The sequence below is a fragment of the Sebastes fasciatus genome, chromosome 15, assembly GCF_043250625.1.
Source record: "Sebastes fasciatus isolate fSebFas1 chromosome 15, fSebFas1.pri, whole genome shotgun sequence".
In the NCBI taxonomy this organism is placed as follows: domain Eukaryota; kingdom Metazoa; phylum Chordata; class Actinopteri; order Perciformes; family Sebastidae; genus Sebastes; species Sebastes fasciatus.
In genome coordinates, this window is record NC_133809.1 from 6,259,990 (window position 1) to 6,287,685 (window position 27,696).

Consider the following 27,696-nt stretch of genomic DNA (forward strand, 5'->3'; position numbering starts at 1 on the left):
CTTAAATCACTAATGAATACTTAATATAGTGTATAAAATGTTGTAATGTGAGCAACAATAAACTGTTAATAGTTTATTAATGTAGTCAGAATCTAATTGTTATCAGCTATAAATTATTTATTTCATATTAAACAAACTAATGAGAAAATCATTTCATTGTTTGTTGACAGTAAAATAAATATTAACTAATTATTTTTAAATGATGGTAATTATAAAGTGTTACCGTCACCTCTCAGTTTGCTCATTAGAAAACATCTTGTGACGTTTATCTGAGCTGAGATGTTTCAACATCGTGTGTGAAGCTGAGAAACAGTTTCTTTTCTCAGAAATCAGATAGACGAGCAGCTAAAAATACCTCAACCCTGTCTGTGGAAAAACTGATGTTCAGATGTGAGAGCGATGTCTAATTCTTTCTCGTTTAAATAAACCGTTATGGTATGAACACTATCTGATATGAGATTAACCCATGAACTAGATATAAATAAAGTTTTCCTGTCTGGAGACATCATGAGAATCATAAATAACTTGTTTTATAGAGAAATGAAAGCACGTGATTGATCCTCTGAAGTACTTTTATTAGAAGAAAATTAAGCAAACAAGTGATTCACAACCACAAAGATATTATCATAAGTATATATAAAAATGTGTATTTGCATGCCAGTTTTAACAAGAATATGCATAGAACTGCTTATCTATTTTAGCAGAATGCAAAATACCCTTCAACATACAAAGTTGTGGATTAATAACTTCAATGTTTTAAGCGTTTATTTACAGAAGCCGACACTTTTGACCTCGTAGGATTCACGTGATCAGCTCTCAGTTGTTCTGCTTTCCAGCTGAACTCTGCAACAGACAGAAAGGACACAATGTCAGGAGCTCTTCTTATTACTCGTTCATTCACATGTTTGTTTCTAAATGCAGTGAATCAACAACAGGTCACACTGTGTGGGACAAACCTGAAGCTTCCACACCAGAAACGCTACGAAGGCTCCGTAGATGCTGCTCTTGATGATGAAAACAGTGTAGGAGAGTTTGGCGCTCTGTGTGATCTTCAGATATTTCTCTGCAGGGAGTTCAAACATTGACATCAGTGACATGATTCAAAGAGGAAACATCCACGGCACTTTGGTCTATACATACAACACAGTTTAGTTCACAGTTTGTGAAATAGTCAGGAAATTTAATCTATTTGATTCGTGTACATTAGGGCTGTCGAAGTTAACGTGATAATAACACGTTTACCCAAATTTGTTTTAACGCCACTAATGTCTTTAATGCATTAATGCAACTTTTAGGTTGTAGCTCAGTTTTAAAGCTAGAGTGCAGATACTGGTATCATATGAAACTAGAAAAACCTAAGAAATCAATTGCTATCAACCATGTCATACTAGCTTTGTCGAGAAGGAGGCTAAATAACGCTCCAAACTTACGCAAAGTTTTGGTGAGGAAAAACTGGCAATAGCCATTTTCAAAGGGGTCCCTTGACCTCTGACCTCTGTTTCTGGACAATATCTGTCATTGTTTTGTGTTAATTGATTTCCAATAATAAATATATACATACATTTCTATAAAGCAAGCATATTTGCCCACTCCCATGTTGATAAGAGTATTAAATACTTGACAAATCTCCCTTCAAGGTACATTTTGAACGGACAAAAAATGTGCAATTAATTTGCGATTAATCATGATTAACTATGGACAATCACGCGATTCAATATTTTAATCTTTTGACAGCCCTAGTACATAGATCTTTTTTTTTCCGCTCAGCACAACTTTAAACAATGTATTTTTCGTGTGTTTTCTTACAAACGTCCAGCAATACGTGACACACGTGTCAATTTCCGCTCCAGTCTTTTCAAAACAAAATTGCGTAGTTAGGTTGAGGAATAGATCAACTTGATTAGGTTTAAGCAACAAAACTACTTAATTAGGTTTAAGAAAAGATGGTGGTTTGGGTTTAAATAACGCCAGAAGTGCCGCAATTTAAGTACGAAGGTTGTGTGACAAATAAATCAACGTTGACTTCTGGTTTCACACGGGACTCAAACACTAGTCTCCTGGGCGAACATCCTGTGTTTTTTGACCCACCCATCCACTCCGACCTCGTCTCTATGCGGTGTTCGCCGCTCTTTATATTTAACAATTATTACGTGGGTTACATACAAACTGATTTTGTGCTGACCATCACGAAAATTATTTTAAAAATTTGTGTCTATGTAGATGACTCAATACATTACATTTCGTGACTATCTCACCAACTGCTGTGCGACTGGGCTGGTGTTTCTTTCCAAATATGTAGGACACTAAATGTTTGATAACCACAGTAGAGCTGATGCATTGAGGCGTACAGAAAAACAATATATTTACCTCTTGTCATGAGATCTCCTTTAGCTGTTAGAAGAATAAGAAATAGATTAGACGAGGACAGACGATTGTTGATGTATTTAGGTCATTTCTGAGTTGCAAACCTACCTTCTTCCCCTTCGATTGATTCTGAATAAAGTTCAGTATGCGTCCCATTGAAGAAGCTGACAGTGCAGGTGAATGTTTTGGTGGGTGTGAACCAGTCTTTGGCAGAGACCCTCAGCCTGCTGGTGATCGTGTAATTGTTGCCTTCCCGCAGGGCAGCTTCGTCAGTCGCCACACCTGTGGTGACGTTCTCCTCGTCGATCTCCCAGAACACACCGACATGGTCCGGGTAGAATCCACTGGCCACACACACAAGGGTCTTCTTCTTGGCATCGTCTTTCTGGTTTCGACACTCCTTTGGTGAAGGTTGAAGCACTTTCACTGTCGGTCCAGTGATATTAAGATCGTTTTCTGCAGGACAAAGGACAGAAATCACTAAATTAAAACTGCCTTTAGCTGACTCTAATCTACATGTGACCTCTTAATACCAGAATTTACACATGAACATCAGGGTACAAAAAGACTGAACACAAATAAAACATTACAGGAAGAAGATTTAACAAGTCTTATCTTCAGATAAATGTTTGGTTTTATGAGGTGATCTTACCGAGAACTGTTAGTTTAGTTCCCTCTCCAAAATCAGCAGGATAAGTGTTTGAGCACACCGCTGTCTCACATGTGAAAAACCGTCTACAGTGGCTGATTTAACTTCTAACTTGTTGTTGTTGTTTTTTACAGCATTTGTGAGTTTTTCACTAACATACATATAAAGTACAATCATGGATCCCAATCATAGACTCATTAAATCCATTATTTCATGCACATTTTAATGCAAGGAAGCAAAAACAAAATTTTACTATCTGTTTAGCAACTGAGAAAATGTTTATAATGACATCCTCTGAAAGCTTAAAAATAATGCATTTGTAGTCTGGCACTTAGACTAAACTTTGTGCCATAGAACAGAGAGATTTATCTCAAACTTTACGTTTTCTTTTGCAGTTTTGACGCACAGCAACACGATGCTGCTCCAGCAAATCACTAAACAAGACATTCAAACAACCCTAAACTTCACTTAACACAATAATCCTCAGGTTTAAGTTAAGAGAAGATCACAATACAAACATTTCTGCACGTGATTTTTCATAATTTTCTTACCCAACACTGTCAGTTTGGTGCCACTGCCAAAGTAAGCAGGATTGTAGTTCACACTGATACAAGGCTGCAGAAAAACTGCTCGAGCTTTTTCAGCTCTGAGAGCTGGAAACTGTCCTTGTGCTCGTTTTCAGATAAGCTTTTAACTGTGCACACAAAACTCGAGGAAATGCTTCTACCAAATGAAATCTTGACATTATTAAACTGCTGAACTAAGGTCCATTTAAGAGCATACGATTAAACAAATTTGATATCATTTTCTATATCTTTTGATATATTATGTCAGTATATATCGAAAAAAATGTACTGCCTTACCTAAAACGGTGAGTTTAGTTCCAGCTCCAAAGTAAGCTTCTGACTGACTCACAGTGTTTCACAGAGATGATAAGAAGTCGCTGTGAGAGGAGTAATCTGGGCGTACAGCCAAATGATTTATTGCTGCACGACTTAGACGATGCTTGTTTTTACCAACATAAACTAACTTCTGCATTAACTTTAAAATGAGTACACTTTGTTCACTACCATCAAATAAAATGTATATAAAACATATTCTCAATATTGCCTATAATCTTAACATACAAATAAGCTGTGAATCATCCTATGTGAGATGTTTTTGTTGCAGGTTTTCTTACCTAAAACAGTGAGTTTAGTTCCAGCTCCAAAGTAAGCCTCGTTGTAGGAGCACAGAGACCTTCGACTGTTACAAAAACTCTTCCTACTGCCTCTCTTTATCTGGGACACTTTGAAAATACTCCAACTTTGTCACTCTCTGACTCTCTGACATGTAAAGACTTTGACTTTAAGCTGCCTTAGTTTGCAAAAGTGTCAAATGTTCCTCCGCTAACACTCACCTTTTAAACATCCACATGCTTTTCTGACTATTTTAGGATTATTTAGCTCAGTAACTGCTATAAACATGATTTAATCAGGAGTCAGTTGAGCTTTGGAGTGAATTAACAGTGTCAGAAACATCTTAACAACATCATACCTGAGCAATATTTAATATTTAAATGATTTCTTACCTAAAACTGTTAACTTTGTTCCTCCACCAAAGTAAGCCTCGGCACCAACACCAGAGTCACAGTGAACCTGATCAGTGCTCAAACAGCCCAACATGCTGCTTTTACTTTGAAACTTTAACTTCTAGTTTTGCAATAAATGGAACTTTTTCTTTAATTTAAAAACCAACTACTGCTTCACTATATCCTGTGTTTCATTTACATGCTGTATGCAATACAAAACTGTTTCTCTCAGCGACCAACCTGTTACACTTTTGTATGTTTTTCTTCTCTTACAGGTGGATTCATGTGAAGAAATTTGGACGTCTTACTCACCGAGAACAGTCAGTTTAGTTCCCTGGCCGAAGTAGGCTTCGTACTGACACAGTGTTTGAGCTTAAGAGCAAAAAGCTCCTAGCTGAAGGTCGAGTACAGTAAGTTTGTTTAAATGTACTCTAATTACAATGATTTTTACATTTGTTCCTATTTCTTATCTCATCATAGACTGTACATAAAAATATAGATTTCTTACCTAAGACTGTTAACTTAGTTCCTCCACCGAAGTAAGCTTCATTAACACCACCAGAGTCACAGTGAACCTGATCAATGCTCAAACAGCCCAACATGCTGCTTCTACTTCACCTCTTTACAATTAGTTGTTTTTAAGTGTTAATTGTATTAAACGGGAATATTCTTTCAATCCAAAAACCAATATTTGCTGCACTGCAGTCTGTTTTTTTTTTACAAGTTTTTTTTGACACAAAACATTTCCCCTCAACAACCAGACTGTCTGCACATGTTTTACTTCTCTTACAGGTGAATTAATCCGAATATTGTATGTCTTACTTACCGAGAACAGTCAGTTTAGTTCCCTGGCCGAAGTAGGCTTCGTTATTGGCACAGAGCTTCAGCTTGATATCAAAAAGCTCTCAGCGGAGCTTAAACTAGACTTGAGTGCTGTAACTTTCTTAAAGAAACACACAAAAATATTCTGTTTTCTTACCTAAAACTGTTAACTTGGTTCCTCCACCAAAGAAAGCCTCTGCAGCACCACCAGAGTCACAGTGAACTTGATCAGTGCTCAAAACACATGCTGCTTTACTTTGAAACTTTGCTTTTTAGTTTTACAATAAACGCAACTTTACTTTAAAACCAACAGCCTATTTCTTTATACAAGAATCATTTACAGACATCTCAATACCACCCTTTATGATAACTTACCGAGAACAGTCAGTTTGGTTCCCTGGCCGAAGTAGGCTTCGTACTGACACAGTGTTTAAGCTTGAGAACAAAAAGCTCTGAGCAGAACCTAAACAAGACTTGAGTGCTGTACATTTCTTAAAGAAACACTCCAATTTTAATGTTTTTTTCCCGATATCTTACCTAAAACTGTTAACTTTGTTCCTCCACCAAAGTAAGCCTCTGTAGTCTGGGTCACAGTGAACTTGATCAGTGCTCAAACAGCCCAACATGCTGCTTTTACTTTGAAACTTTGCTTTTTAGTTTTGTAATAAATGTAACTTCCCTTTAAAACCCAACAACTGCAGCCTGTTTTTAACAAGTTGTATGCAATACAGACATCTCAATAACCACCTTCTTTATGTCTTACTTACCGAGAACAGTCAGTTTAGTTCCCTGGCCGAAGTAGGCTTCTCTATTGGCACAGAGCTTCAGCTTGATATCAAAAAGCTCTGAGCTGAACTTACACTAGACTTGAGTGCTGTACATTTCTAAAAGAAACACTCCAATTACAATGATTTTTTTTTTTTTAAATGTTCTGATTTCTTACCTAAAACTGTTAACTTTGTTCCTCCACCGAAGAAAGCTTCATTACCACCAGAGTCACAGTGAACTTGATCAGTGCTCAAACAGCCCAACATGCTGCTTTTACTTTGCTTCTTTACATTTAGTTGTTTTTACGATACAAAACATTTCCCCTCAACAACCAGACTGTCTGCACATGTTTTACTTCTCTTACAGGTGAATTAATCAGAATATTTGATGTCTTACTTACCGAGAACAGTCAGTTTAGTTCCCTGGCCGAAGTAGGCTTCGCCATTGGCACAGAGCTTCAGCTTGATATCAAAAAGCTCTGAGCTGAACTTAAACTAGACTTGAGTGCTGTACATTTCTTAAAGAAACACTCCAATTACAATGATTTTTTTTTTAAATGTTCTGATTTCTTACCTAAAACTGTTAACTTTGTTCCTCCACCGAAGTAAGCTTCATTACCAGAGTCACAGTGAACTTGATCAGTGCTCAAACAGCCCAACATGCTGCTTTTACTTTGACTCTTTACATTTACTTGTTTTTACGACACAAAACATTTCCACTGTTTGTACACATTTTACTTCTCTTACAGCTAGATTAATCAGAATATTTGATGTCTTACTTACCGAGAACAGTCAGTTTAGTTCCCTGACCGAAGTAGGCTTCAGCCCGACACAGCGCTTCAGCTTAATATCAAAAAGCTCTGAGCTGAACTTAAACTAGACTTGAGTGCTGTAAGTTTTATAAAAACACAATGACATTATTTTTATATATATTTGTTCCGATATCTTACCTAAAACTGTTAACTTTGTTCCTCCACCAAAGTAAGCCTCTGAAGCCTGGTTCACAGTGAACCTGATCAGTGCTCAAAACAGATGCTGCTTTTACTTTGCTTCTTTACATTTAGTTACTTTTTGTTGGGTTTATCGTATTAAATGTCACTTTTCCTTCTCTTACAGGTGAATTAATCAGAACATTTGACGTCTTACTTACCGAGAACAGTCAGTTTAGTTCCCTGGCCGAAGTAGGCTTCGTAATTGGCACAGAGCTTCAGCTTAATATCAAAAAGCTCTGAGCTGAACTTAAAGTTTCTAAATGCACCACTCCAATAACAAAGCTTTATAAATTACATTAGTTCAGTTTGAAGCATCCTTGACTCACCCAACACAGTCAGTTTAGTTCCTTTTCCAAAGTAAGCCTCGTTTTGGTTGTCACAGTGCAGAAATACTGAGCATGAAACTCTGGAGTCTTTCTTTTTCAGGTTTTTACTGATACGTCTGTTTATACTAAGACTCTAAAGCAATATGAGATTTATGAAAACACAGTAATAAACTGAGATATTTACCTAAAACTGTCAGTTTGGTTCCTTGGCCAAAGTAAGCAGGATCAGTGTTGGTCACAGTGTTCTCACTTCAGCTCAAAAGGTCAACTTTCTCACAACTACAGTTTTTTCTGTCACTTTCATACCAACATTTCAACCTTTGTGAGTTTGTTGCAGTGAAGTGAAGCAGGGAGAGATCCTACTTACCCGGAACAGTGAGTTTTGTTCCCTTTCCAAAGTAAGCTTCAGTTCCAGTGTCACACTGAATGTCTCCTCTACCAAAAAGTCTCTAAACTTTCCATCATCAGCATGTTGAGATGTGTGATAAAGTGTGATAATCCAGAGGATGAAGAAGGTTTAAACATGCAGGATGAGCTTCATAATGTCCACATTGGTTGTTTAAGTCAAGATGAGTAAAAGAAGCATCCCAGTGCTCCACTAAATGTATTTTTAAAAACTCAATTTCAGCTAAATTTTCATATTTATGTTGACTTTCCAGAGCCAGTTTGTCCTGACATCTCACACACCTTCAGATTATTGATGTTTCTGCTCTCCCAGGTCTCCCAGGCAGTTTATAGCCGTCTACACAATGGGTGTTAATGGGAGGAGGTTTTTGTACGGCGGCTCTATTGGAATGTATCACCGTGGCCCCCTGTCCCCACGATGAAAAAGCATCACACAAAAACCTAAAGCGTGTTTGGTTGTCACCCCTCTCCTCCTCCCCCCACCCGGCTCCTCCATATCTCAGCCTCCATCTCTCTCTGTGAGAGAGCAGCTGTACTGACGGCTCAACGGCCTCCAACCTCACTGCTGCTATTTCTGTGACAGCTAAGAAAAGAAGCAGAACAGAGGGAAGGAAAAGGGAAGCTGCTCTTTGTTTGTGTTTGTTTGTAGCTGTTCAGAGGGAGGGACGTCTCTGCTGGTCACACCTCTTTATCTCTTTATCCTCCCAGTTAGCAGTGAACCGAGGACTCCATTTACTAACAGTCACTACTTCACATTGACTGTGTAATGTGAAAAGTGTCACTTTGTTGTGATGAACCCACAGATAATTATTACTTGACTCTGCTGTCCCCCTCGGCTCTATGAAACATTTTAGTGTCTTTAAGCTCATCGAGGTTTGGTTTCACGTCACCGCTCATTATCTCTCTTTCCATCAGCAGCTGTTTTCAGTGAAAAAGCTTTTGATAAAGTAGCTGATGAACATAGTGGAGCTAAAAAACCAGATATTTCCCTGGTGGAGACCAAAACAGAGCTAAATGAAAGTGAATATTGGACTGACGTTCTCCTAATAAATGCTAATTTTGCTCCGGAGCTACTGGATGTGCAAATAGTCAAAAAATCAATGTAGGTCAATGCAGGTTTAACAACAAATTACATACAATCTTTACAATGATGTCATAATTGGCACAACACGTTTTTAAATTATGTAATTATATTCACTTTTTTTCTCATAAAAATACTACTTTTCGATTTACATATGATGATATGATGTTATGGCGTGTCCTTTGTTTTAGAAATTATAAATTTATCTTGTACGATGAACTGAGTTTGGACCTTGGAGAAAAATGAACATGTATGGATTAATTGAGTCAAAAGTCATAAAACATAAAAGATATATATAAACTAATGATGGCATAACTAATGAGAGGAAGTATGTCATAATAGATTATTAGATTATTGTCATCATGTATCATCAGATAAAAATGTGTTTGACCTCAATAATGAGGTCATAATTGCTCATGTTAACCTATATTATTCTATTACCTATGAATTTATTGAGCATTATGGAAAGATAAAGACAGAATGGCATGACATCCTTCAACAAAATATATTTTTTAAGCCAAAGTTTCATTAAACAATTCAGTATTAGATTCATCAGCTCATATCTAAAATCTTTTTCTTCCAAGTTTCAATGAAGTTACTCAGTTTATTAAATAATACCTGATCTATGGATACGCTTTGCATATTAATTTAAATAAACTTAAATACATTTAGCTTAAATACTATGAGACTTTAGTCTGTTCACTGTGTAATGTTGTATCTGTCTCTAAAGCATAAAAAAAAAATCTTAACAACACATCGCTCTCTGACATTTTATTAATATCATAATTAAACTACATGAATAGCAATAATAGTTTATGTCCCTTTATTCCTACTTAATGAAAGTAACCACACTAAAAGACATCACAAGCAGCTCAGTGCCTTCCCTTTACATACTGCATTGACCTCTGTCGACAACCATATCTAAGTGTAATCCCACATGAACCCAGTAGAGGTCAGTGTGTGATAACCTCTTAAACTTGATATACTTTCATCTTGTCAGGCTACACAGAATTAAATAATATAAGCGTGTAAACTTGAGCTCAGAGTGACACACATGAGACTCTGTACAGGGTGATAATGTTGCCTGGGATGTTTAAACATTACAATATTACTAACACCTGTTTATTTATCTGAACTGATCAGCTTTGTGGTGTTGCAGGAACATCACTGTGGTGAGGCAGTTCCTGTACATTTTAATGAACTAGTGGAGTTTGTCATGCTGTGTTTTCAGTAAGTTTTCTTTTTTAAGTTGATGTTCCAATTCTCATTTTCAGTCACATCAATGTAAGTTGCCTTTCACGTTGTTTTACCCCTCCTCATTCATCCCTCCTCCCCGTCGTCTCGCCCTGGTTTCATCTTCAGGTTGTTGTTTAGCTGCTGAGGCTTTCTGAACCACTGTGCTCTCCTGGAGGCGCAGTAATACACAGCTGAGTCTGCAGCCTCCACAGGGTGGATCTGCAGAGAGGACTGAAGCACTGCAGGCCGGGACATGGCGTACTTGGATTTGTTGAAAGGAGCTTCAACGTTCCACACATCTTTACCAAGAGAATATGTCACCATCTGTATTCTCCCGCTGCTAATCCGTCTGTACCAGAACATGTACAAATATTCACTGTCATCTTGTTCACACTGGAAAGTCACAGCCGGCCCTCCTTCACGGCTGATTATAGATGGAGGCTGGTGGATTTTTACACAGAAGGAGAAATCTGGAAAACAAGAAAAAAGTAAACACAAAGTAAACACACAGTTTTCATTTAACTGAATTTAAATGTTCTTACTGGAGAAGATCAGAACTGCAACCCAGAAGACGATCATTGTCAGAGTGATTATAAAATCTGACTTTATTGCCTTCTATCAGGCTGAACAGCTACAGGTGTAACTGTCTGTTCTGCTGCAATACAAAACTTCTGAAATGAGCTCTGATCCTCCTCCTCCCCTCTGGTTTTCTTTTACCAGGAACTCATTCATATAGTTACAGAGGTTCATACAGGCTTCTCTGTACAGCCTCAGTCTACTAGTGGACACTGAGCAGCAACTGTAGGTCTGTAACAGCAATTCTTAGAGTCTTTACAGGAGAGTTTTTAGTAGTTGTTGCTTTTACAACCGATTTCACCGTTTGACGTGAAGCAAACAGTCGGATTGATGCATAAAATGGAGAAATCTTCTCAGATTGGTGCATTTTACCAAATAACTAAGCTGGCTGAAAGTAATTTGTTCTGCTTGTATCAGAGACAATATATCAGATATGACAACAAAATATTTTAATCGCCGTCATAGTTTTTAGGAGAGAGAGTAGAGAGTCAGGCACAGTAGGCATCAATTGCATGAGTTTGTATATAAACCAGAGGTTTTCAAAGTGTGGCGGGCCTCCAGGGGGCTTCAGACTGTTTCAGGGGAGGTTCAGTGAATGGAAGTGAAAAAAATACTACATTAATTATCAAAAGAAGATCACACAGAATATCCAAAATGTGTATATTATGGTTAAAGAGAGTTCAGCGATGCTGTAGTTTTGGTGAATTTTACTGTTTTTTCAGAAACTAATAAACGCCTTAGTTAGGACAGACCTTTTTTTAATGTATATTTGGTGTAGTTGGAAGTTAGGTCAAACAGCAATATTAGGCTAACTTGGCTCAATTGTTGAGTGTCTATAGGATAAAATAACATAATCATAATCCAATAGACATACACAGGGGAAGCTCACAGTCTCAGACTTTGAAAGCCCCCGGTATAAAGATCTGCAAACACTGATATATAATTTGTAAGATGGTGACCTCTATCATAGAGGTGGTTGAAGACATGACCAAATACTATCTTCTATAAATGAATATGTATTAGGGCTGCACATTATATATTTTTTATCATCATTGCGATGTCCACTTTATAGCGATAAACACAGCGCGAAAGACTGATATTGTACTCAGGGATTTTTTGAGTTAGTTGAAAGAGAGTAAAAAGAGTTCTGCCTTTTGTGTTCAGTTCAATTTGTTCAATAGAAGAATGTTGGAAATTCAACAAGCAATTTGCTGTATTTTGGCAGTAGAAAGGCAGAACTGAATACATTTTAAGATCGGTTAATTTATCGCAAGTAATATCGTTATATTAAACAATGTTATCGCGATATTTTCCTCATCTCATGCAGCCCTAAATATATAGCCTATATGAGTGGTTCTCAACCTTTTTCATGTCAAGGACCCCTAAATTGATACGCATTATGTCCCATTATGTAAGATTTTGCTTCAGGGACTTCCATACGAAAATATTTTGGTTGTTAGATATGATTAAGACCACAATTCTGTAGCTGCTAACTACAGTTGAAGAGATAACCGTGGAGGAAGTGATCAGAATAGTCACTATGACTCTTTATCACATCAGGTTCACTTCTATAGTGAATTTAATAGTGAAAATAAAAAATTTTCTGGTCTGGAACCACTGGTTGAGAACCATTGTTTCAGTGTGTCTTACTTGAACTGAATCAATTATATAGTTTCTTTATTGTTCCACCAGTTAAATACAAAAACCAAAGAAGCCACAGCTCCTTCCTTCCTGTGTGCCATCTGTGCTTCCCTCCCAGACTTGTTATTTGTATGGTGGTCTGATCTGCATGCATCACTGTGACTGGCAGCACAGTAGTAGGTGCTGCTGTCATTCAGGAACAGCTCAGTAATCTGAAGAGAGAACTTGTTCTTGGTTGGGTCGATAGTCGACTGGAAGTGTCCCACAGTTTCGTCGAACTCTTTGATGAGGAACTCCAATGGAGCTCCGTAGTGGTTTTGTCGGTACCAGTACATGGTTTGGCTCCCCATGCTAAACCCTGGACCCACGTTGCACTCAAAGCTCACTGTGAATCCTGGGTGGGATATTTGATCTCCAGACTGAAGGACTACAACAGTGAGACCTGCAGCACATGAAGGATGATGTTTTATTGTGTCTCGTTCTCGATGTACAGAACTGTAAATTCACACAAATATTGAAACCCAGAATACATAAAACCCACCTGAGTGTAGAAGAAGCGACAGATAAAGGACTGTGATAAACATGTCAGCCATGATGAGCCTTCTTCCAGCTGAATGAGTCACACATCACTCTGTCACTCTGTTCAGCACCAACAAACCACGAGGTCACATGATCACATGATGATATAAGTATGAATGTTATTCTCATTTACTGATTATGAAATGAGACTTTGGAGCACATGTAAGAGGATTTTTTTCCGTCGTATGTTTTTAGACTGAGGTTGCTTTATTTTGTCAACGTGGAAAAGCATCTGAAACAACATTTACACCATCATCATTTAAATTCCACTTTAAAGACTAATGTTTTTGGTTGAGTGATGCTTCGCTGCTACCCACTGTTAAAATAAACTGGAATGTATAAATGGTTTTCAATTAATTAATTTATAACAAGCAATAGATGAAAGTATAAATTATTGTCTTGTGTTGTTAATTTTTTCAGTTAATCTAGTCGTGTAACTCCAGGAATCTATTTAATATACTTTATTTATGTAAAAAATAATTTAAAAAAAATAATATTTAGTGCTAAAAGTCAACTACTCTGTTGATCAACAGAAAATTGATTGACAATAACTTTGATAATTGATTAATATTCACTAATAGTCTGAAGACGTCATCTCGGCTCTGGGAAATTGTGGGCATTTTTCGCAATTTTCTGACATTTTATAGACTAAACAAAAATAATAATCGAAAAAAATAATTGATAGCTTATTTGACAATGAAAATAATCTTTTTTTTTGCTTTGTGCATATTTTGGATTTGCACCTTGGAAATATTTTATATGTAATTTTTTTTTTTAGATTTGCACTCTTTCCTACTTTGTACTGCAACTGCTGCATAACAATTTCCCTCTGGAGTTCTGTCCTATCTTAATCGTCAGTTGCTGCTATTACAATAAAATGGTTTTGATCTAAGAAGTGTAGCTAAAACAATGAATCAACAGGAGCAATTTTTTTATTAGTTAAAATTATTTATCAAGAAAAAATAGTAATCATGTTTTGGTTCCAGCTTGTCCAACATGAGGTTATTTCCTTGTAAATTGTACATAACATTTTTTAATGATAAATATGCACTTTTTCTGCATATGGACTCCCACTCAGGTGTGTTCAGTTAACCTGGTTGATTAATACATCCATGACATGTACGGACTAATTGATTGACGTCCTCCTGAGTCTCCTATTGGCTGTGTTGGACCTGTGGGGGCGGGACTAAGGGCCTTGGTGGGACGTGATTGGTCACTGCTGATAAGCGGTCTTTGTTAAACTGACATCGCCACGCCCACTCCGTGACGCTTCTCAATTGGAACATTTACTGCCCGTTCAACTCGTCACCAGGACAAACTAATTAATTAATTAATTTAGTGTATTAAACCTCCAGAAAGACCGCTGTGAACATTTACTACAGTTTGTGTCGCATTTCATAAGCGAGTTTACCGTCGACAGTTGCGTCAGGACGAACATGAAGGAGAAAGAAGACCGTGTTCGCTGCTCCAACTGCTGAAAAGGTAGCTAACGTCCCCTAACGGCTAACGTCCCCTAACGGGTGACGTCACCTAACGGCTAACGTCACCTAACGGTTGACGTCCCCTAACGGGTAACGTTGATGGAAAGCCGTTTGAGCATTTATTCCATATCCTTGATAACAGACGTCAGTGTCCTCCACTAGTTCGGTCTTTGTCAGCACTAGTTGGACACTTTGTCTCACCAGTTGAACAAGAACTCTTACTATTCACTGTTTTTCAGCAACTATAGTGGCACTTTTATCCAACTGGTTCCGACAGAAGCCTTACTAGTGAGACTGTGCAGCACACTAGTAGGACCAAAGTCCCAACTAGTCAGCTTTTTGACTCACTAGTGGACCCCTGGACCGAACTAGTAACGCTGACAGTCTCACTAGTTAACTAGTGGCTCTTTTTGGCCCGTACTAGTTAACTAGTAAGGTTAAAAAAAGACCTTCACTAGTGCAACTAGTGGACTTTTTTCCCTTGCTAGTTAACTAGTAAAGATTTTGAGCCTCCCTAGTTAAACTAGTAAGGTAAAAGGTTTTAATTAGTTAACTAGTGAGCATTTTGAGCCTCACTAGTTAAACTAGTAAGGTAAAAGGTTTTAATTAGTTAACTAGTGAGCATTTTGAGCCTCACTAGTTAATTAGTAAGGTAAAAAAAAGATTTTAAGTAGTTAACTAGTAAACATGTTGAGCCTCACTAGTTAACTAAGGTGAAAAAGGCTTTAACTAGTTAACTAGTGAGCATTTTGGCCCTCGCTAGTTAACTAGTGCATAAAATTGTAGGTCACTAGTTAACTAGTGAGGTGAATATGTCCTTTACTAGTTAACATGTTAAATGTCCAACTAGTGCTGACAAAGACCGAACTAGTGGAGGACACTGACGTCTGATATCAAGGATATGGAATAAATGCTCAAACGGTTGTCCACTCCTGCACACCTGAAGACTGAAGTTGAGCTTTTCCTGCCTCTTCTCAGAGACTTTCCTCCTCTCTAAGATGCCGGGTGTTGCTGCACGTTTATCAAGGTAGGCAGTTGTTTCTTGTGCTAACGTGAGATGATGTTTAAGTTTAGTTTACTTGGTGTTTGTATGTGGAACACCTACCACAAGTGCTGGCTAAGGAATGACAATCGAGGAGTATCTTAAACAGAATTTTTAATTACAGAAATTTAATTAAACAATTCATATTCCCCACTGTAAACTACTCACTGTTAACCCCAGCTACACTAACAGGGCAGGGCTGAATTACACACTGGTAAACACTGCAAATCAAGGCGTTAACACGCTAAGTGAATTCACACATCTATAAGTCACACGTGATTGATTTCACTGCAAACGATTTGAAAACCACCCCACACCTTAAGCCTGCCCTGGCTGTCTCAGTGGGATTCAACCTGAGTACGGTTATACACTGTGGGGAAGCAGGCAGATTGACAAACAAAACAAACAAAACAACAAAAATAAAGACACAAAACATACAGGAATCAGAATCTGAAATAATCAATGCAAAAATAATGGCACTTGATGAAAGCAACTACATTCTTATGTGTAAAATAGTAGTTTTATAATTTTTTACACCTGTACTTCTCCTGCACTTTGCTGCTTTGACAACTGAATCCCCCCGGGGATTAATAAGGTTCATTTTATCTTATCTTAAACAGTTTGTAAGATATTTTTAAACATGTCAAGAGAGGGTAAATTGCATTGCTTTATTCTGAAAGGTTACACAATAGCAGTTTCTTTACACACACCATCATGAACAGTTAAATTGCCCATTTTATTTCAGAACAATTTGGTGAAATAGCTGCAATACTAAATCTGATTGTTCTATATATTAACATTATAGTTTAACACACACTTCAATATGTAGGCTACATAATAGCTTTTCATTGTCATACTTATGTCTCGGTTGGCTGTATATATTGTACACACCCTTCTGTACATAGATGAACATTATATCCATGCCGTATTTATTATATACATACATTTTTGCAATGCCTGCACTACCTTTACCACTACCCTGTATGTGCAGTAACTGACAATATGACCTGTATAGGCCTATACTGTGCATAGTTTGTTGTCCAGCTCTTGCCTGTAAAGCTTTATATTTAAGTTTGTTTATTTGTTTAGTTTAGTATGGAGGACGGAACCTGCCAAAATAAACAAATAAACAAATAAATGACTCGATAAATAAATAAGTCATTAAATTGAGAAAAAATCATATTAAAAAATAAATGTAGCATTAATTAATGGATAAAATGTGACATTAACTGATATTTCTGTATTAATTTGCGTCTATTTATTAATGAATATTATTTGAATTATATATTTATTTATTTATCAAGTGATTTTGACAGATTCCGTCCTCCATAGTTTAGTAGAGCTGTTTAATTTTATGTCTGTATTGTATCCTTATGTTAATTTGCTTCTCTATTTATTTTATTAATATTCATTTTTACTACATATAATGACTTATTTATTTAGATTTGGGCACGTTCCGTCTACCACAGTTTAGTAGTGTGTAGTTTTGTCTGTATTGTGTCCTTATGTTAATTTGTTAATTTGCTCTCTGTGTGCATACTGAGAGCTACTGAGTCAACTCTAAGTCTCAGGATCTTGAGCATGAAAACAACAAAGAAAAAAGAGAGCAGGGTTTTTAGTGTTGGGGTGCCGTTAAACCACATCACTGTGTACTGGCAGCGCAGAAATACACAGCTGAGTCTGATAGGTTCACACTGTTAATAATCAGAGCTCCTGTTTGGGTTTCTTCTCTTGTTATCGTAAACCGATATTCAAACTGCTTCTCATGGACGGGGTCACTGCCGTAGATGTATCCAATTAAATTAATCAGGCCGCTCTTTGTTTGTTGGTACCAGAGCATTACATCCAGATTGGTATCATTATGACTGCATTTAATTTCTACCCTGGCTGTGTCGTTGACTATTCTGGGATGAGACGGCTGAAACGTCACACTCGCACAGTTAGCTCCATCTGTGGGAAAAACAGATTAAAAAATTAGTTGATACAGAAGCTGTGGTGAAAAATAAAATTAGAAACACAATGAAGTAGTTATTTTTGCAGTTAATGTCATTACATGGAAGCAAGATGAGAAGAAAACCGATCACAGTTGGAGACATCCTCCAGGTTTGCTCTGCTGTGACAGAAACAGCTTCCTTCAGTGAGAGTCTGTATAAAGAGAGAGACACTGTGTCATGTGAAAAGATGAGGGTTTTTAGTGAGGGAGTGGCATTAAACCACATCACTGTGTACTGGCAGCGCAGAAATACACAGCTGAGTCTGATAGGTTCACACTGTTAATAATCAGAGCTCCTGTTTTGATTTCTTCTCTTGTTATCGTAAACCGATCTTCAAACTGCTTCTCATTGTTGGGGACACTGCCAGTGTAGCTGTATCCAATCAAATTAATCAGGCCGCTCTCTATTTGTTGGTACCAGAGCATTAAATTAAGACCAGTATCATTATGACTGCATTTAATTTCTACCCTGGCTGTGTCGTTGACTATTCTTGGATGAGACGGCTGAAAGGTCACACTCGCACAGTTAGCTTGATCTGTGGGAAAAACAGATAAAAAATGAGTTGATACAGAAGCCATGGTGAAAAATAAAATTAGCAACAAATAGTTATTTTTGCAGTTAATGTCATTACATGGAAGCAATATGAGAAGAAAACCGAACAGAGTTGGAGACATCCTCCAGGTTTGCTCTGCTGCCAGAGAAACAGCTTCCTTCAGTGAGAGTCTGTATAAAGAGAGAGACACTGTGTCATGTGAAAAGATGAGGGTTTTTAGTGAGGGAGTGGCATTAAACCACATCACTGTGTACTGGCAGCGCAGAAATACACAGCTGAGTCTGATAGGTTCACACTGTTAATAATCAAAGCTCCTTTTTGTGTTTCTTCTCTTGTTATCTTAAGCCGATCTTTAAACTCCTTCTCATGGTCGGGGTCACTGAGGCCGTAGCTGTATCCAATTAAATTAATCAGGCCGCTCTCTGTTTGTTGGTACCAGAGCATTAAATTAAGACTGGTATCATTATGACTGCATTTAATTTCTACCCTGGCTTTGTCGTTGACTATTATTGGATGAGACGGCTGAAAGGTCACACTTGCACAGTTAGCTTGGTCTGTGGGAAAAACAGATAAAAAAATTAGTTAATACAGAAGCTGTGGTGAAAAATAAAATTAGCAACATGATTAAATAGTTATTTTTGCATTTAATATCATTACATGGAAGCAAGATGAGAAGAAAACCGAACAGAGTTGGAGACATCCTCCAGGTTTGCTCTGCTGTGACAGAAACGGCCTCCTTCAGTGAGAGTCTGTATAAAGAGAGAGACACTGTGTCATGTGAAAAGATGAGGGTTTTTAGTGAGGGAGTGGCATTAAACGTTAAGTTTTGTCTGTATTGTGTCCTTATGTTAATTTGCTCTCTGTGTGCATACTGAGAGCTACTGAGTCAACTCTAAGTCTCAGGATCTTGAGCATGAAAACAACAAAGAAAAAAGAGAGCAGGGTTTTTAGTGTTGGGGTGCCATTAAACCACATCACTGTGTACTGGCAGCGCAGAAATACACAGCTGAGTCTGATAGGTTCACACTGTTAATAATCAGAGCTCCTGTTTGGGTTTCTTCTCTTGTTATCGTAAACCGATATTCAAACTGCTTCTCATGGACGGGGTCACTGCCGTAGATGTATCCAATTAAATTAATCAGGCCGCTCTTTGTTTGTTGGTACCAGAGCATTACGGTAAGACTGGTATCATTATGACTGCATTTAATTTCTACCCTGGCTGTGTCGTTGACTATTCTGGGATGAGACGGCTGAAACATCACACAGTTAGCTTGATCTGTGGGATAAACATTAAAAAAGTAGTCGTTATAGAAGCCATGGTGAAAAATAAAATTAGCAACACAATTAAATAGTTATTTTTGCAGTTAATGTCATTACATGGAAGCAAGATGAGAAGAAAACCGATCACAGTTGGAGACATCCTTCAGATTTGCTCTGCTGTGACAGAAACAGCTTCCTTCAGTGAGAGTCTGTATAAAGAGAGAGACACTGTGTCATGTGAAAAGATGAGGGTTTTTAGTGAGGGAGTGGCATTAAACCACATCACTGTGTACTGGCTGCGCAGAAATACACAGCTGAGTCTGACAGGTCTGCTTTGCGTATAATCAGAGCTCCTCTCACTGTGTTTTCTCTTGTCAGGTTGAACTGTTCTTTAAACTGATCCTCATGGGTTTGGGGGCTGTTTGCATATCCATACCCAATGAGGGTCATAGACAGACTGTCCTGGACCTTTCTTTGCTGGTACCAGAGCATTATTACGAGGGAAGTGTCCTCGTGGCTGCACTTAATCTGGACCTCAGTGCTCTCCTTCACTATCTGGGGAGGAGATTGGTCAAATGTAACAGCGCTCACCTGACCTGTGGAGAAAGCAGATTTTAGATGAAACTGTAATTGAACCAACAGGTAATGAGACAGTACAGTATTTATAGTATTTATACAACATGTTGTTTTTTGAGTATTTTAAACACAAGTAGTTTCACGTAATATTCAGGATAAAATTTGAGATCTTACATGATAACCAGATGAAGAGAAAACCAAATGTGTGCACAGGGGAAGACATCGTCAGGCACTAATGTTGTTTGCTCTGAGAAAAATAAGACTCAGTGTGTTCAAAGAGGGAAGGCATTGTGTCTGTTCATCACCATATTATCTTGATAACAGCTTCTTGCCAGGTGCTGTGCCTCCATCTATTGGTTGAATCTATTCAGGACAATTTGCATGACTGCAGGTGGTCGCTTGTCAGGAAAACACAAACACAAGTTGTTTTTGAAACAAATTAATTGTATAATTTTTCATTTTAGAGAGCAGTTTATTCATTATACCCTTTCTTTCTACCTTCCTCTCTTCCATTAATATAAGTGAAACAACATGTATACCAGGACAAGAGTTGAAAGAAAAATACCCCTTATATTAGAATGAACAGCGATGAAAATGACTGCACATTTTGTGTACCACACAGTTATTATTAAACCTGCTTGACAACATAAACGGTAACAAACACTGTCAGCAGCTCCTCCAACTAGCTAGCAGGACGGTTCTCACTTTTTGGGGGCCCTATGCAAAATCTTGTTTTTTGACCAAATGCTAATCTTTTCAAGTAAACATTTTTTTTAATTTATCTTAGCTGCATTGTTAACATAAAAAAAAAACAATCACGGAAATCATAAATAAAAAAAACAGTGATAAAATAACGTTTTTAAATTGAAAAAACAAAGTTTTGGATAAATTATAAATTTATGAACAAAAATAAACCACTTTTGATGTTTCAATTTATGTTAAAGGTCATTTTAAATGATTAATGATGATCATTAATGATAATAATGATAATATAGAAAGCTATTTGAGAGCCCTGGTGTGTACTAAAGTCACTGATATGATCTCCACAGTGTGGTTGAGTTCCTTCCCTCATTTGATGATTATGAATGTGAGTCTGCTGTATGTTTTTGTCACAGACATAAGGTCTGCCACAGCACCGTGTGCACTGGCAGCACACAGATAAACAGCCTCGTCTTTCTTCTGAATGCTGGTTATCGTCAGAGACCACTGCTTCTCCTTCGATTTCACAGCCTGAAAACCAGATTTGAACCCTTCTTCATAGGTTGGGGTGCCAAGGATATACACCATAAGCTGAAATCCTTCTCCTTTCAGCTGTCGGTACCAGTACAGATATTCATAATCAGTGTCATTCTGGTAGCAGTGCATCTCTGCTGAGCCACTGGGAGGACTGGAGATGTAGTGGGGCCACTGAGTGATCAGCACAGACTGAGAAACATCTGAAACACACACACAAAAGAAAGCAGTAAAGATATTACCAGCATGATAAACAACTCACTTCAATATCAGTTATATCTTTACATGTTTTTTTAAAAGTTTTTATCTTTATAGACATTAACTTTACCTGCAGCCCAAAGCATAAAGAAAGTCAAGGTTGTGAGGCCTGGAGTCATTTCGATTTAGCAAGAGGAAGTGAAATGAATGAAAATACAATGAGCCAACACTTGAGATGTGTGTGGAGGAAATGACATCAGAATCTCTGCCATGTTATAGAGAGGCAAAGTCCCGCCCCTTCTGGTGGACCACCAGGGGACCTTATTTCAGAAAAAATATGAACGGTAGCCAGCGGCAAGAGACAAATATTTTTTTTGATCACATTTGAATTGCTCCATGAATCACACACATGTTTGTCAATTTAAAAGATAATTTTACAAGTCAATTCAGTTTTATTTGATTTGTGTACATTGATGAAGTATCAGGACCTTGAAAAGATTGTGCAAGAAACTGCGTTTATTACGAAGAAAGTACCACACAGACTTGGGGGAAATTGCCTCTTTTTGTGGAGGAGGAAATTACTTTTTTCTCATAAAGTTATGACTTTATTCTCGTAATATTACAACTTTTTTTTCTTGAAATAGTATGACTTTATTCCTATTAAATTATGACTTTTTTCTCCTAATATTATGACTTTATTCTGGAAATCTCTGATTTCTTTTCCCTTAATGTGGGACTAATACTCCGTCGTAGTAGAGAGAGCTGAACAGCAGAAGATAATATTAATAAATGACTGAAGATTTGAGATTTTTTTGTTGTTTACAAAATGTATCAGTCAGTTAAAATTCTCATTGGGTTTATTATAATCCCTTCTGTTAAACCTCTCTGAAATGTTCATAGTGCTGTATATTAAAAGGAAACTGACACTTTAATTACCTTTATTTTTCTCATCATTAATATTTACTTCCTCAATGTAAATGATAAATAGAACCAAATATCTTCTAATGAACCAACAGGTACACTGAAGACTTTTTTCAGTAGTTTGATAGTGTGTCACATGGTTTCAGTGGTTTCCTGTTGGTGTGTTGTTATCTGCTGGATCATTATGAAGGTTTTTGTATGAGAGCGTCACTGTCTTTTATTACTGTGCATACTAGCTGCTCCAAAATATTCTCCGCTGTCTTCAGGGTGTCTCAGGTTCAGCATGTGAAGATACGCTGTTTTTTCTCCATCTCCACTCACGTCAAAGCGGTTCTTAAATGGCGGCTCAATTTCAGCATTTTTATAAGACATGTAGGCGATCAGCTTTAGGGAAGTGTCTCCTGCTGAGCGCTGGTACCAGAGAATTGTGTCATAGCTCGGGATTAGATGTGTGAGGTTCAGGTTGACTTTATCATCGGGTTTCCATAACAGCTCAGTTGGAGTCTGAAACACTTGTTTTTCTTTACTGAGGTAAACTCCTGTAAAGAGATCAAGACAGTATTAAATCATTGTGCACTTGAAGTTGATTACAGAGCAAAAAGATTAAAGTATATGAGACCATTAATATATTTTACCTAGATTCGTCCACTAGCACTAAAGTTTTTTTTGAGAGTGATTCACAAATGTACAATACCTTTAATCCAGAACACAGTGATGATGGAAACAACAAGATGAGGTGGCGTCATGTTGAATGTGAAGAACCAACTGGGATCTCTTCAGAGCTTTGTGGATCAGAAGGAGGGACAGGAAGTGATGTAGAGAAGTCAGAGCAGAGGTTTACACCTAGAAACTTTCTTTCATTCAGTCCGTTTGTCTTTTAGGAGGAAAAATCTGCCTTTCTGTCATTTCCTGAGCAATGGGAGGAGGGCTAGAGTTAAGATACTGGCATCATATGAAACTTGAAAACCTAAGAAATCCATTGGTACCAACCATGTTATACTAGCTTGTCGTGAAGGAGGTTAAATAACGCTCCAAAAATAAAACTTGTGCTAAATTTTGGCGAGGAAAAACTGTCATGGCCATATTCAAAGGGGTCCCTTGACCTCTGACCTCAAGATATGTGAATGAAAATGGGTTCTATGGGTACCCACGAGTCTCCCCTTTACAGACATGCCCACTTTATGATAATCACATGCAGTTTGGGGCAAGTCATAGTCAAGTCAGCACACTGACACACTGACAGCTGTTGTTGCCTGTTGGGCTGCAGTTTGCCATGTTATGATTTGAGCATATCATTTATGCTAAATGCAGTACCTGTGAGGGTTTCTGGACAATATTTGTCAGTGTTGTTGTTAATTGATTTCCAATAATAAATATATACATACATTTGCATAAAGCAGCATATTTGCCCACTCCCATGTTGATAAGAGTATTAAAGTAAAAAAAATCTCCCTTTAAGGTACATTTTGAACAGATTAAAATATGTGTGCTTCATTTGCGATTAATCATGATTAACTAAGGATAATCATGCGATCAAATATTTTAATCGATTGACAGCCCTACTTTAGGCATTATATTTTAGAAATTGTACTTGTCTGGTTTAAATAGAATAAACTAATAAAAGAGAAACACAGCTGTATTAGCTGATGATGATGTGATTGCAACAAACCAAAGTACAACCACAATAGCAGGTGTCTGGGAGCAATTTATTCCAGGTCTTATTATAAACCACTGATGAGAAAAGATGGTGCAGAGTTTTTGTAAAGTTCAGAGGGGGTTTTTGTCGTGCTTCTCTGGCTGCACAGTAGTAAACTGCACCGTGCTCTTGTTTTACAAGGTTGACTATAAGAGAGGCATTTTTTGCTGTACTTCTTGTCAAATCTCCAGACATATCAAAATCCTCTTCATAAGGCTCTTCCATTGTGACATCTGTATGGGACAAATATCCAATGAGTTTCATAGCTGTGTCTCCAGGTGACCGCTGGTACCAGAGCATCACTCTGTAGTCAGTTTTATCATGGCTGCAGAAAATCTGCACTTTGTCTCCAGGTTTTGTGATGAGATCAGAGGAAGACTGACGGACATCTAGACCCAGACTAACACCTGGACAAAGAAAGAGAAAAAAGAACTCATTCATTTAAAATGAAAACATATTATTCAGAGGAGCTTACTGTATTTCAACAAGTTATTACCTGCTAGGCAACAGAAAAAGAGAAACCAGATCATTTTTACTTCGCCAGTATAAAGCTTAAAGGTACTCAAAAATCCTGAGATGCCAATCTGTGTGTCACAGAGTTTTAGGGTTTTAAGTTGTCCGGATCAGATCACACTGACTCTCACCATTATATGAATCACCTGATGCCTCTGCTGAGTTGACTGAGGTTAGAAAAAAGGAAAGGGAAGTGTTTAAATAGCAATCTACAGCATCAAATCAAGAGCAGCTGGCTGGGTGGAGCCTGTTCAAGCTGTAATTCAAAGCCATAATTGTTGATAAAGGTTAGAGTAGTTTTTGTATGAAGGAGAAAGAAAGAGCAGTCACTGTGCTAAGCTGGCTGCACAGTAATACACGTTGTGCTCAAATCCGGAAGGCTGGAATATAAGAGAGCCATTCTTTGCTGTATTGCCACCCATATCTCCAGTGATATTGAAATGTTCTGTATATGACTCTTCCATTGTGACATCTTTAAAGTACAAATATCCAATGAGTTTCATAGCTGTGTCTCCAGGTGACCGCTGGTACCAGTACATTAACCTGTAGTCAGTTTTATCATGGCTGCAGAAGATCTGCACTTTGTCTCCAGATTTTATGATGAGATCAGAGGAAGACTGACGGACTTCAAGACCCAAACAGACACCTGGGTAGAGAAAGAGAAGTTATTAACGTTGTGATAGATAGTAAATTCAAATAAAAGCATGTCCACTTTTTCAAGTTATTACCTGACAGGCAGCAGAAAACCACAAAGCAGATCATTTTTGTCTTCATGTGTGACAGATTTTTGTGGATGTCAGTCTCTGATCACACTGGTTGTCACTGTTTGTGATGAGAATCAACTAATGGCTCCACTGAGATGGCTGAGGTTTAAGGACGAGGAAAGGGGAGTGATGATGAAAACGTCAAAGTAAATGCAGCTTACTGGGAGGAGTTTTATTTCTGTGACTTGTAGCACTGCATTAACAGATTTATTGAGGGGTTTCAAAACAAACAATGTGACAGATAAAAAATAAACTTTGGTTGAGTATGTACACCTGTGTGTTTAACAGATTATGGTTACGTAGACAACAAAGTGATGCTCTATAGGAGCATTGATCCTACCCACGGATGCTTTACTGCATTTAGATTAAGTAGTAATAAGAATGCATATGTGCGACTCCTGGTGGCAGGAAAGAGAACATGTTAGCTAAATAACGCTATGAAGTTGCCCTACATTTTCAAATGGGTCCCTTGACCACTGACCTCAAGATATGTGAATTAAAATGGGTTATATGGGTACCCACGAGTCTCCCCTTTCCAGACATGCCCACCTTTGGGGCAAAAATCATGTAGTTTTTTTTAATACTAAAATGGTGTATTTGAATATTTCTGTAATACATTGGGTTTCACTGTAAAGCTGAGACTCTTGTGGATCCAATGAGCTAAACTGTATTCATGTGTGATGATGTTAGTCCCCATAGAAGCCATTTCATTGTAGTGAGACCATTTTTTTAAACTTTAGACCTCACTGTATAAAATGACCTGTGGTGACCTCTAGGATAATCACAGCCTCATGCAACTTTACAACCACAAACTAGAGACCTGGAGCATTCAGAGGATGGATGGCTTACCTAGGTAGATTGACAATAAGTCAAAAAGTTTCTGAGCAGTTTACACAACAGAAGTGCTCGCTATTCAATCGCTGAAAAATTCAATTCTTGCAGAAATCTCTAAATGTCAAAAGTTTATGAAGAAAATCACAGCATGACTTTATGGTGTTCCTCAAGGTCTTGGTGTCTTAATGTGGTATTGTCATGTTCTATGCTCTTATACACTTTCTGAATTTATTTTAATTTATTAATACATTTTTATTTCTTATTAATGACTAGAGCACCTTGACATACAGTGCTGAACTGCAGCTCAAATTAGATCACTTCTATGTGGCATAATACTGTTGACTTTTTTTTTAAACATCCTCTGTCCCCCACCCCTACCCCTTTTCCTGATTATATAAATTGTGCGTAAATAACTTCCTTATAGTTAAATTGAACTGAAGCTATAAGATAGAAATAGAGTTGCATTAGTTAATGTTGATGTGATTGCGTCAAACCAAAATACAACCACAGAGCAGGTGTTTGGGAGCTCGTCTTATCCAAAACCACTGATGATAAAGAGGTGTTCAGAGTTTTTGTAAAGTTCAGAGGGGATTTTTGTCAGCGTGCTTTGCTAGCTGCACAGTAGTAAACTGCTCCTTGCTCACGTCCAATGACTTGGATGATTAGAGAGCCGGTCTTGACTGTGTTCACCCGCAAATCTCCAGACATATTGAAATGCTCTTTATATGGCCCTTCCATTGTGACATCTTGGTAATTCAAGTATCCGATGAGTTTCATAGCTGTGTCTCCAGGTGACCGCTGGTACCAGAGCATCACCCTGTAGTCAGTTTTATCATAGCTGCAGGAAATCTGCACTTTGTCTCCAGGTTTTTTGATGACATCAGAGGGAGACTGATGGACATCTAGACTCAGACAAACACCTGGACAGAGAGAGAAAAGAAAAATCATTCATTTAAAAGCAAACTATTTCCACATTCATGGGAGCTAATTGTATTTGAAGTTATTACCTAAGAGGCAACAAAAAAGGAGAAAACGGATCATTTTGACTTCCTCAAAATAAAACAGTTACTCAAAAGCCTTTGGATAACATGCCAAACTATGTGTCAGAGTTTAGAGGTTATGTTAATGACAATCAGATCAACCTGAAGGTCACTGTGAGCAACTGACTGATGCGTCTACTGAGGTCTGAAAAGGGAAGTGAAGATGAAAGAGCATCACTGTATACGGGCTGACACACAGATATGGCATCAAATCAAGAGCAGCTGGCTGGGTGGAGCCTGTTCAAGCTGTAATTCAAAGCCATAATTGTTGATAAAGGTTAGAGTAGTTTTTGTATGAAGGAGAAAGAAAGAGCAGTCACTGTGCTAAGCTGGCTGCACAGTAATACACGTTGTACTCAAATCCAGATGGCTGGAATATAAGAGAGCCATTCTTTGCTGTATTTCCACCCAAATCTCCAGACATATTAAAATCCTTTTTATATGGCTCTTCCATTGTGACATCTTTAAAGGACAAATATCCAATGAGTTTCATAGCTGTGTCTCCAGGTGACCGCTGGTACCAGAGCATTAACCTGTAGTCAGTTTTATCATGGCTGCAGAAGATCTGTACTTTGTCTCCAGG

General features: G+C 37.7%; 2 long non-coding RNA genes and 2 gene segments (V, D, J or C); 1 reads left to right on the forward strand and 3 right to left on the reverse strand.

Moving 5' to 3' along the window:
- The window catches only part of LOC141783544 (uncharacterized), a 67,570-nt gene extending 56,680 nt beyond the window's left edge, over positions 1–10,890 (forward strand). The window contains exons 3-4 of the long non-coding RNA XR_012597288.1: positions 4,859–4,993; positions 10,339–10,890. This is a non-coding gene — a long non-coding RNA (uncharacterized LOC141783544). The remainder of the gene's footprint in view (positions 1–4,858; positions 4,994–10,338) is intronic.
- Positions 559–23,027, reverse strand: LOC141783540 (T-cell receptor beta-2 chain C region-like). The segment is given in 7 exon segments: positions 559–843; positions 957–1,063; positions 2,368–2,391; positions 2,473–2,820; positions 6,956–7,009; positions 22,500–22,805; positions 22,961–23,027. Coding segments are annotated over 7 exon segments (918 nt in total).
- Positions 10,282–10,863, reverse strand: LOC141783543 (T cell receptor beta variable 30-like). The segment is given in 2 exon segments: positions 10,282–10,682; positions 10,755–10,863. Coding segments are annotated over 2 exon segments (423 nt in total).
- LOC141783546 (uncharacterized) lies at positions 17,948–19,026 on the reverse strand. The gene is made up of 3 exons (XR_012597290.1): positions 18,736–19,026; positions 18,157–18,632; positions 17,948–18,060 (listed from the first exon to the last, which is right to left on the reverse strand). It is a non-coding gene; the product is annotated as an uncharacterized LOC141783546 (long non-coding RNA).
- Positions 23,028–27,696: the final 4,669 nt, after the last annotated feature.